The 10529-nt window shown below is 43.9% G+C and overlaps 2 protein-coding genes across 2 annotated transcripts; one reads left to right on the top strand and one right to left on the bottom strand.

Annotated features, from left to right (window-relative positions):
• On the top strand, positions 1 to 6227 carry LOC142803128 (uncharacterized). Its single transcript, XM_075888231.1, has 3 exons — positions 1 to 240; positions 4777 to 4957; positions 5765 to 6227. The coding sequence occupies exons 1-3, from the start codon at positions 1 to 3 to the stop codon at positions 5998 to 6000; spliced, it is 657 nt and encodes a 218-aa protein (XP_075744346.1). The 3' UTR covers positions 6001 to 6227.
• A 1954-nt stretch (positions 6228 to 8181) lies between these two features.
• Positions 8182 to 10176, bottom strand: LOC119184740 (putative nuclease HARBI1). The gene is made up of 3 exons (XM_037434033.2): positions 9607 to 10176; positions 8696 to 8907; positions 8182 to 8434 (listed from the first exon to the last, which is right to left on the bottom strand). The coding sequence occupies exons 1-3, from the start codon at positions 10174 to 10176 to the stop codon at positions 8182 to 8184; spliced, it is 1035 nt and encodes a 344-aa protein (XP_037289930.2).
• Between the last annotated feature and the right edge of the window lie 353 nt (positions 10177 to 10529).

Genomic DNA, 10529 nt, shown 5'->3' with positions numbered 1-10529 from the left:
ATGGCCGGCGGAAACATGGCACTGTGCAGCCGGTTCGGGATTCACGCTGGGAGGCATAGTAAGCCATCAACTAGTTGTGTCCACCCATGTGATCCAGCCAGACAACTGTGGTTCACGCCTGATGTTCCCCACCTTCTCAAAAACCTCAGAAACTACCCGACTTCTGGCCAGGCCATTTACCTCCCGGACGAAGTTGTTCAAAAGCACAAGCTGCCGACTGCTCGTGTGGACCTGGCCCATGTAAAGAAACTAGTTGAGGAAGATGGGAAAAGCGAACTTAAAATTGCTCCCCACCTTAACTCGTCCTGTGTTGACCCGAAACATTACGACAAAATGAAGGTAAAGTTCGCGTTCAGCCTTTTTCACAATGACATTGCAGCCGGTTTGCGCCTTTTAGTAGACAGCGGTAAACTGGAAAAGGAAGCACTTACCACCGGGTGGTTTATTTCAAAGGTGTTTCGGTGGTTCAGACTAATGACATTGCGGACTACGAAGCTTGCTTTTAATCATGCTGTGGAAGCATCGTACGACGATGCTGTAAAGTGTCTTAAGGATACTCTCGACCTTTTTTCTAAACTTTCAATAGGGGCCCCAAAGAAAGCACCCTGGAAACCAGTGCAAACCGGGCTCACTGTAGCCACTTTAACAGCTCTGAGTGTGCAAGCCGAAATGCTTGACAAGTACCACTTCCACTTTTTTTTGCTGAGCAGACTAAGCCAAGACGCACTTGAAAATTTGTTCTCAACTTTGCGGGCGAAGAATCCTATACGCAGGCTGTACGATTTTAAATGTAGTCTGAGGAGCGCGACACTATCGCAGTTTCTGAGGCCAAGTAAAAGTCGAAGCTATGCGGATAATGAAGGTTTTTTGTTGGTGGGGCTAGAGCAGCATCAAAATGAAGAAATGACAGAGGAAGTCCAATGTCCGGATGACCTGCTTGATTTAAGTTCAGAGATCGAGCAAGTAGTAATCTACTTTTTTTTATTTTTTTTTATTTACAAAATACTGTCAACCCTCCTTGAGGGTTATTACAGGAGTGGAAAGGATACAAACATTATACAAGCAAGGCAATATAGTGGCAATACAAGAAGAGTACATAAGAAACGCGCGATCATGATAATAAGTAATGTATACATCATACAGGCATAGTTGCCTTGAACCAAATGATGAAGAAAATAAAATAAAATGTTAGAGTGTGGATGCTTTCTCCCGAACGCAATTAGGTTAACACCTGGAACTTGGGAGCACAGACATGAGTTTTTCAATGCTTTCTAGAAATTTTTGAAGTGTTGGCTGTGCTACAGTATCTGGATCAAGCGCATTCCATTCTCTTATTACGCGAGGGAAAAATGAAAACCTGAAGGTATTGTTACTGCAGAAATATTCTTTGAAGATAAGGTCGTGTTTTTGGCGCACTTTCCCTTTTTCTTTTATAGTAGTGAAGACGGAGGCATTAGTTTTAAAGTGGCCGTGCAACAGTTGATAAAAGAACTTCAACCGATGTATTTTTGCTCTATCGCGGAGCGTAGGTAGCTCTGCTCGGAGCAGAAGCTCGGAAGGGGAATCCGTTCGCCTATAGCGGTTAAAGATAAATCTTACCGCCTTGCGCTGTACGCTCTCGAGCAAAGCTATGTCAGTATTTGTTGAAGGAAACCACACTATATTCGCATATTCTAGCATAGGTCTTATAAAGGAAATGTAAGATAAGCGCTTGGTATCTGTGGTAGCGTAGCGTAGGGTCCGTTTTAGAAAAATCAACTTGTTTATTGCCTTTTTCGTCACCTGATGTATATGCGCAGTCCATTTGAGGTCAGATGATATTAGAAGCCCTAAATATTTATACTGAGTTGCTGTGCGAAGGGTGACACCATTAAGTGAGTATGGAAATAATAGTTTGTTTTTCTTTCTGCTTATGTTCATCACGACCGTTTTTTCGGAATTAATAACCATCTGCCAATCATGGCACCACTGGGCTACGTTGTTTAGGGAATCGTTAAGGGCAACCTGATCGTCAATGTGTTTGATTTCACTGTAAATCATGCAGTCATCTGCAAACAGTCTAATTTTAACGTTTACTGATTCAACAATGTCATCTATGAATAACAGGAACAAGAGCGGAGCGAGAACAGATCCCTGCGGAACGCCCGAAAGAACTTTAACAGTGTCAGAGTTTTGTCCATTATAGTGCACAAACTGGTAGCGGTCTGAAAGGTAATCACTAATCCATTCAACTATTGGACCATTGCCTAGTTTGTCTATGAGTTTAGTGATGAGTTTAGAGTGGGACACGCGGTCGAAGGCCTTAGAGAAATCTAAAAAAATTACACCGATTTGTGATTGTTCGTTTATTGCCAGCCCGAAGTCATGTATAGCCTCTGCAAGTTGAGTGACAGTAGATAGCCCACTTCTGAACCCATGCTGAGAAAGAGAGATGAGGTTGTTTTCTTCTACATGTTTGGTTAATAACTTTAAGATAATGTGCTCGAGAATTTTGCAACTAGTGCAAGTTAAAGAAATTGGCCGGTAGTTCGTTGGGATAGAAGTATCACCAGATTTGTGCACTGGCACAACTTTCGCGATTTTCCACTCCGCCGGAAGACGGCAGTCGCTAATTGACTTTGTAAATATGAGATGGAGGTACTTGCTAATGGGTTCAGCATAGCGTTTAAGGAAGGTGTTTGGTATTTCGTCTGGGCCACTACTTTTCTTTTCATCAAGGTCTAATAGCAGTGAAAGAATGCCAGGTACTGTCATATTTAACGACGGAAGTGATCTGCCTTGGTCATCGTGACGGGAACCCGGTGTAATCTTTCGGAGGTTATCAGTGCTAAAAACAGAGTGAAAGTAAGAATTGAAATTATTCGCCTTTTTCTTGCCCTCTTCAGCTGGAAACACCGATAATGTCGACCGTTTTACGCTTATGTAGCGCCAGAATTTATCAGGTGCGCTTTTAATAAACTTTTGTAGGGTGTGTCCATAAAAATGCCGTTTTGCGTCTCGTATCTTTCCTTTTAAGGTCGATGTCAGCGTTGCTATTTGTGAGTTAGCACTTCCTAGCGTTTTTTTTGCCTTCCTTACACGCTTGATTTTGCGCTTAAGGTGAATTATGTCGCGGGTAACCCATGGGTTGTGCTTTCTTGTAACCAGTTTTCGTTTGGGAATAAAGTTAGAAATACAATGCATGATATGATGCTTAAACTGTGCCCACACTCCATCTATGCTCGTGTTATCTGCACATAGCTCAGAAAACTCGGGATACTCGTGCGACAGGTAACTCATTATTGCCGCATCATTAGCTTTATTGAAGGAGGGCACATATTTCACTGGGCCAGATTGCCGTATTGGAGTTGCTAAAGGCAAAGTACACAAAACTATTTTATGATCCAATATGCCATTAATTGTTTCAACACTTGCACTGTCGGTGGAAAAGTGATCACTTGCAAATACAAGGTCTAACACTGAGTGCGACTGTCCTTGTGTTCGTGTATTTTCGACAACAAGCTGAGTTAGGTTGAAAGCAAATAAGAAGTCGATGACTATATTATTCGACAGGGGACCTGGACTTAATGAGGACCAATTTACATCAGGTAGGTTGAAGTCACCTGCCATGATAATCCTGCCACCGAGCATATGTAAATGCATATAATCCAGAAGGGGGTTTAGGTACGACGCATCGGCGTTCGGGGGACTATGTGGCATCAAAGCTACGATCCACGCTCCGCTGTGAAAACTGCCGTGCTTCTTTGATATTGGACTGTGCACCATCGAAGTTAATTGAGCTTAAGAATTTCTCAGTCGCGACAGTCATTGACAAACCTCTCACCAGCCTTGGTAGAGACTGTGAAAATTGCTGAGAACTTTTTCCGCTCCAACAAAGAAGCACTGCTGAAAAATGCGGTCAGTACTGCACAACTGCAAGCCAGTGTAAAAAGCAGCATTACCTTCGTCACCTCTTTTCCCACGTGCCATGACGTCCTCGAGGACATTTTGCGTGTGTTCCTAAAGGTTCGAGTCCAAATACTTGTCAGGAACGAACGCGCAAAAGTAGCTACGATGAAAAGTTACAAATGCGGTAGCAAAAGCGTTGGCATGCGGGCGGCTGTTGCCGAGGTTCGTTGAAAGTGCGAAGTTATTTGGTGCATAATCTGTATAATTTGTTAGTAATATATGTTCTTTCTTGTTCGTGTTCTTTTCTGATTGTCTTCTTGAAATGCATGTATATACCCTAAAATGTAATGTACGCGCCTTTCATTCTCGTGAACATGTCTTCCAAAAATGTGTGTCCAGTATTTTCTGGGTGCATCATGATGTCCTAATTATATTAAAGATGAAGTACAAATAAAGAGTTTTCGTAGAGTGCTCTGATCAACGTGTATTTATTCGTTTTCATAAATAATATCGTCACAAGCGAATGGGCATTACAGAGGGGAGTGGGTACAGAAACATAAACTTCATAGTAAATAAAAACACTTTAAGCATGGTACAATATATAAAATGTTAGCTAAAGCGAAAAACCAAACGCCACAAACGGAGTGGCAAAGTACCTGGTAATACAATAACAGGGTTCTGTGTTTGTCGCCGCTTTTCTCGTCGCCACTTCTTCGTTAAGAGGTTAACACCTGTACATCACAATCGTCTGACCTTTGCATAGCCATCGTGGCGTCTGCATGCGAAAGTTCTAATAATAATACGTAAAAACGCCGAAGCAACAAGCGATCCCATTGACCCTGCCGCAGCGTCTCGAGCGGGGAGGGCGGCAAAGCGTGCCGTGTGCAGCGCTCCGGCCGGTGCGAGAGCGAAATCCGAGGAGGAAAGCGGCCGGAAGGAGGAGAGTGTCGCTACTTTCAAAATATAGGGGCTTTAGTTACGGTGGCACAGCTGCATAAGTTGTTGGACAATGAAAAGTCCAAGTGGAAGAAGAAGCAGTCAGAGGAAAAGCGAAACTTGTATGCCACAGGTAAGTTTACGTTTGTTTACTACTGTAAGTGCGGAGTTTCGAATAGCACTAAGTTAGCAGGCCTCGTGGGCGTAGCGTTTGCGTATGGGGGTCATATATAAGTTTTCAAATTGCGTCTCTTGCGTAAGCTATCCGAAAACGCCCTAATAAGGGCATAGGTTCTGTCTGAATTGTATGTCGTAAATAAATGTGTACCTGCAAGAATTGTGCGGATCATCGGCGTGCACAGGGTTCTCCTTCAGGGGAAGGGGGTGACGGTTTTTCGCTTGCAGAAACATTTTTTTAAATACCATCACGTCGTCATCGTTCATTTTTTTTTTCGGCAAAATCTTCCTGCACTTTTTTTTTTTTGCCATCGGGTGCCAAGTGTGTCATGTCATTATGAATTAAGAAATGCTTTTGCTTAGTTTGAACGTGCTTTGCACTCTATATACATATATATTATATATAAGTGCAAGTTCCGGTTTCTTTGTCAGTATTTCTGTGTATTTTTGCAGGACATAATTTTTTCTCCAACTTAAATCACTGTACAGTTTTTTCTCTTAATTTCTTTTCTTGTATTTACTGATGTATGTTTGTCTATTTGCTTTGTACTAGCCCCTCTTACTCGATTCCGTTTGCGCTTTGTAAGGTTTGATAAATAAATAAATAAATGGGTAGTAGTAGTAGTACATTAAATAGTTATGTATGTCCCATAAATTTTCGCTGCCTATTTCTCTCGCATATGCGTTGTCTTCCTTAAGCACTTTCTTTGTGCTGTCAATTGAAATTTCAATGTATCCACGTAACAACATTTTTGCACCTTAGGGGGCGGGCCAGCTACCTGCCGGCCAATGATCCCCTCATTGGCGCTTGTTGGAGCGGCGGCATCACACATGGGGACACGGCTCCAGAACCCGTATGACAGCGATGGAGTCCACCTCAATCAGCCAGTGCTTTCATTATCGCCGTTGCGGATTTTCGAGAGCATGCTCACTGGTAGCCAAGACAACACGGAAGAGCTGCTTGGTAAAAGACGAATGGGCAAAAACTGTCAGATGTAGCAACTGTCGTGCTGCTATATTGCATCAACTCATGCATGTATACAATGTGGGAGGTGTTGCGTTTCAATGTTGTTTTGTTTTGTGACTAATGCCTCTGTTCCTACCATTTGCATATCCATTTTACTAAAATTTACGTGTACAAATAATTTTAATTCTCATTACAAGAACATGCCATGGTGTTAACAGAAAGTAATGCTATGTAATAAGCCTGCTATTACTCTTTTAAAACGTTCCTAGCATAATTTAACGTGGTTCAGCAAGTACTTGTGTGATACATTTCCCATCATGGGTGGCCTTATAATAAGCCCAACTTTGGAATTGTATTTCAACTTTGCTTTTGTGTGCAGATGCCCTTTTCCCGGCGCCACTTCCCGGCAGCAAGAGGCTGACTAGCCCACGAGCTAGTACCCTTCATTTGCCAGGGATAGAATTCGCCAATTGATTCGATATTTTTGCTACAACTGAAGCTCATATTCGTGAAGGACAGTCGCTTTTTTTATTGTGTTTGTGTCTGATATCGTATGCATGCACATGAAGTATCTGTCACCATGTGTGATTACTGGTAAGGGGCTTGTATGTTTGCAGAGTGACGGTGTTGCATGCCACCAGCTCACATTATTTATTTTCATATTTAAAACTGTTATTACTTTTTATATTTTCATCACGTACTGATTTGTTAAAAATGTCGTGTGTTCCCGTAGAAGCATGGAAACACACAAATATTTGTGCCTGTACCATAAAGAGGCTTTTCTGATTACGTCGCATGCCAGCAGAGCACCAGTCCTGCTTCTTTTGTATGTGCAGACACAACCAATTTCATGCCATGGCCAGCTATTGGAGTCACCAAGAGATATGGGTTTGCAGACATCGGGAGCACAGGCGCCGCTAGTCATACGGCCCAACTGCATGCAACTATAAAAGTGCTGGCGACATGGCTTCTCAGGTTGTGTGACTAACATGAAACAGGAATATTGAAGATAAGTTATTTCTACAGTTTTATGTAAAATTCAGCCTACCTTTTGCATAAAATATGTGGTTAACATATATCACACACTTCAGAAAAAGGATGTGGGTAAAGTTATTTTAAATAAAATGCTGCTGAGGTATTCCGCAGTAAAGCTCTCTTAGCTACTGCCATAGCGATATTAAGGTTGGACAGAACAGTATTATGAATTATGTGTGCAAGTAACAGGCCGGGCATGACCCGGATCAATTGCTACACTTCTCTTTTACTTGCAGGCCTGATGCGTGATATAAAGCGTGCTCGTATTCATACTTGCAGCAGCATCTAACAGTCATGCTGACAATGCTTACACGTGTTACGTTTCCCTACCTTATGCAATTGTATTGTGTGTGTGCAGACGAGACAATTCAGCCACAACTGCGATTGAGCGAGGGTGCTGGTTCCCCAGGACCTCAGACTACACAGCCACCCACAGAAGGTGCTTGTGCAAGCTGTCCCTCTCACACCTTGACAGTAGTTGCTCCTGGAAACGAGGAGTCACGAACGGCAGCAGCAGCTCTAGAAGAAAATTGGGAAAATTTAGTTGGTGCAGGAGAATGCCAACAGCCGAAATCAACGCGAAGCCGCCTAGCAGCCATACAGCGTGTGCTCGCCCCAGAAGCTACGGCCCGAATGGAGGCACTGAAAATTGATGAGCAGCGCAAGGCACAGCTGCATGCCCTGGAGCTGCGCTTGCGTAAGCAGCAGCTCTTGCACCAACGAAAAATGCACAGGATGCAAGTGCAGCGGGTGCAGGAGCTGCATAAAATGCATGTGCAGCTGTTGGAGCAGCAGCTGGAGCAGCAAAAATGGCGCATCAACATCGAGCGCCAGAAGCTCCTTTTTTAATTACAGGAAAAACAGCAGTAGCAGCGCATAGAAACCCAGCCGGAACAAAAATAAAGCATGTGTGCAATCTCACACACCTGATGCTTTTATTTAAAAGACATCTGCAACAGCTCCATGTGTGATAAAAAATTTTTATTGTTGCGAGTCAGCAAGGATGCAAAGAAAACCTAAAACGTTACGAATTCAGGAACTTTTCAGCATGCTATTGTATGTGAACATGCATAGATTTCCCAATCTGAGGTTGTTGGTCTACTCAAAAGAACATGTTACACAATTTATTCATTAGGCGAGGTAAGTACACGAGTAATCAGCCGCATTCGGCATCGAGATCAGAGTAGGGAGTCGGCTTGGTTCGCCACATCAGGCTGCTGTTGCCTTAAGTGTTGTGCGATAATCACAGGTGGTAGTTCCGCGTCTTGCCTTAGGACTGCAAGGTTGTGTAGGGCAGCACAGGTCATTGTAATGACGGCGGAGCGCTCCGACAAGTTTTGTAGCCCCATGTCTGAACACGGGAAGCGACGTTTCCACACACCAAAGGCACGCTCGATCGTGTTTCTAGTGCGCATGTGAGCTGCTTGATACCTATGCAAAGAAATCAATGTCGTATTACTGTATCAACTTACACTTATTAAACGATACACTTGAGTATTATAGCCAGGCCACTAGTCAAAACTGTTGCTGCTAATATGCCGATTCTATTGTAACGTGGGATATATTCAGAGCACAAAAAACGATACATTTACCACGCTTATTGTAATAAAAGACTTCAAGCGCGATAGGTAGCACACACGTACACGTTTCGTTCTGGAGATGAAAGTTAAAGGGTTATACAGGCATACTAACCAGCTCTCAGGGCTGTCCGGTGGCGGGTCAGCCATCGGTGTCATGAGGAAAGACGTGCAGCGGTATCCAGCATCGCCAAGAAGGAGACCCGGTACTCGTTTTTTCTCGTACAGAACGCGTGCACGACTGTTGTCGAAAATACAACTGTCATGCACTGATCCCGGCCAGCTCGAAACAACGTCGTATAATTGTAGCTTTGGCCCTGCAATCCCCTATTGAAAATGCAATACATGTTATACTGTGTTTTTGTGCTGAAGCAGCCGTCTACTACGAACGTACTTAATGCCTGCATGATCTTGTTTCAGTGCAGTAGTATTCACTTTTGTTTCAGAGTGCAATGCTACAGTCATAAAAATTTAAAGCTATTCCATTTGTGGGCCAATATCAGCTGCATTCACGGGACAGGCGTCATCGCAGACGAAACACTCATGGAACATATGTGACGCTATTCGGATCGCTCCGCAGCCAGCACTCGCACGAGAGGGGTGAATTACCACTGCAACCAAAAACTTCAGTCCCCCTCTTCCACTCCACCCCTAGGATTGCAAATGGGACCTGGACCTGCTCGCTCATCTCGCGAATTGCTTAGCGCGGACTGAAGGAGGACCGCGAGAGAACATGTGATGTTTGGTGTTGTAGCAAGCAATCCGTGGGTTTAAATCACGATTTGGTCTTTCTTGCTAATACAGCTTTACTGGGTTGCAACTAAGCTAAACGAAATAATAAAAAAAAACGCCATGTTGTTACAATAGCACGCACGGGGTTTTATAATCGAATTATCTACCATGAAGATTTCTTTTTTTGCTAATATGCAGTTCATGGAATGCCTTGTGCAATGTTAATGTTGAATTATTACATTTTAGAAGCACTGCAAAGCTTTCAACTTTAGCAGCGAAGAATGAGCAAGTTACCTGAACATTTATGGAGAAGTACCCCTTCCGGTTGCGGTAAACTTCGCCATTCGGCCCACCAGGTGATTTGATACGGACGTGGGTGGAATCTATGCACCCTGTCACACCGGGAAACTTGGTGATCCGGTAGAATTCCACCATCGTCTTACGGAACCTGTCATTGGAGTTAGGGAAATTCACGACAGCCGGGAACAAGTGCTTCGCGATCAGCCGTGACACACGTTCGATGACGCGGCTCACCGTCGGCTGAGACACATCCACCAAGTCGCCCATCACTGCTTGAAAAGTACCCGCTCCATAAAAGCGCAGCGTAATCAGAAGCTGCATCACAGGTGGAAGAGGGTGGCCACGATTGCTGCAGCTCTCCTCAAATGGCAAGCACTCAAGTAGCTTCTTCACGCTGCTCTTGGTGAAGCGATAGCACGCGAGAAATTCACTGTCTGTGAAGTGCTGCATGGGGTTCAACCGGTCTCTCAATTGTTGCCGTGGTATGCTTACACAGTCCTCCACGTCGCCAAACAGCTCGTCGACGCGGAGAACATAATCAACGAACGACGCGTAGTCCGCCATGATACTTGGCTCGAGGGACGATTCAAGGTAACTCGATCGCTTCCTTGGAAATCTCGAGGAAACGCCCAAGATTTTCTCAAGTGAAGGAAGCGTTTCAAGTGAAGGGTGGTTTGTGAATGAAAAAACGCCACTCAAGAAGCGTTTCGAGTGAAGAGTCGAGTCGAGGAGCGTTTGTGAATACGGGCCTTAGATGTAGATGGCTATGTCGACCTTGAGGAAGGAAGCGAGATCCAAAACAAAGCTAAAATAAAATTGGCACGGAAACAAGACCTTCATGTTGGTGTAAGTACTGTTGCAGGTTAGAAATGTCTTGTTTATTTTGTGCACTTCTGAGCAGGTATTCTATCGTAGTG

Source organism: Rhipicephalus microplus, chromosome 3, assembly GCF_043290135.1.
Source record: "Rhipicephalus microplus isolate Deutch F79 chromosome 3, USDA_Rmic, whole genome shotgun sequence".
NCBI lineage: Eukaryota > Metazoa > Arthropoda > Arachnida > Ixodida > Ixodidae > Rhipicephalus > Rhipicephalus microplus.
Note: the sequence above shows the minus strand (reverse complement) of the source record. Positions and strands in the feature narration are given on the sequence as shown.

What these genes read in the sequence shown, in the direction of transcription:
- LOC142803128 (XM_075888231.1), top strand. Translation starts at nt 1, where the DNA reads ATGGCCGGCGGAAACATGGCACTGTGCAGCCGGTTCGGGATTCACGCT. An exon ending in CTCGTGTGGACCTGGCCCAT is followed by an intron (nt 241 to 4,776) that starts GTAAAGAAACTA and finishes TGCCGTGTGCAG; the next exon opens with CGCTCCGGCCGGTGCGAGAG. An exon ending in GCGAAACTTGTATGCCACAG is followed by an intron (nt 4,958 to 5,764) that starts GTAAGTTTACGT and finishes TTTGCACCTTAG; the next exon opens with GGGGCGGGCCAGCTACCTGC.
- LOC119184740 (XM_037434033.2), bottom strand. Translation starts at nt 10,176, where the DNA reads ATGGCGGACTACGCGTCGTTCGTTGATTATGTTCTCCGCGTCGACGAG. An exon ending in ACTTCTCCATAAATGTTCAG is followed by an intron (nt 8,908 to 9,606) that starts GTAACTTGCTCA and finishes CATTTTCAATAG; the next exon opens with GGGATTGCAGGGCCAAAGCT. An exon ending in CCGGACAGCCCTGAGAGCTG is followed by an intron (nt 8,435 to 8,695) that starts GTTAGTATGCCT and finishes TTCTTTGCATAG; the next exon opens with GTATCAAGCAGCTCACATGC.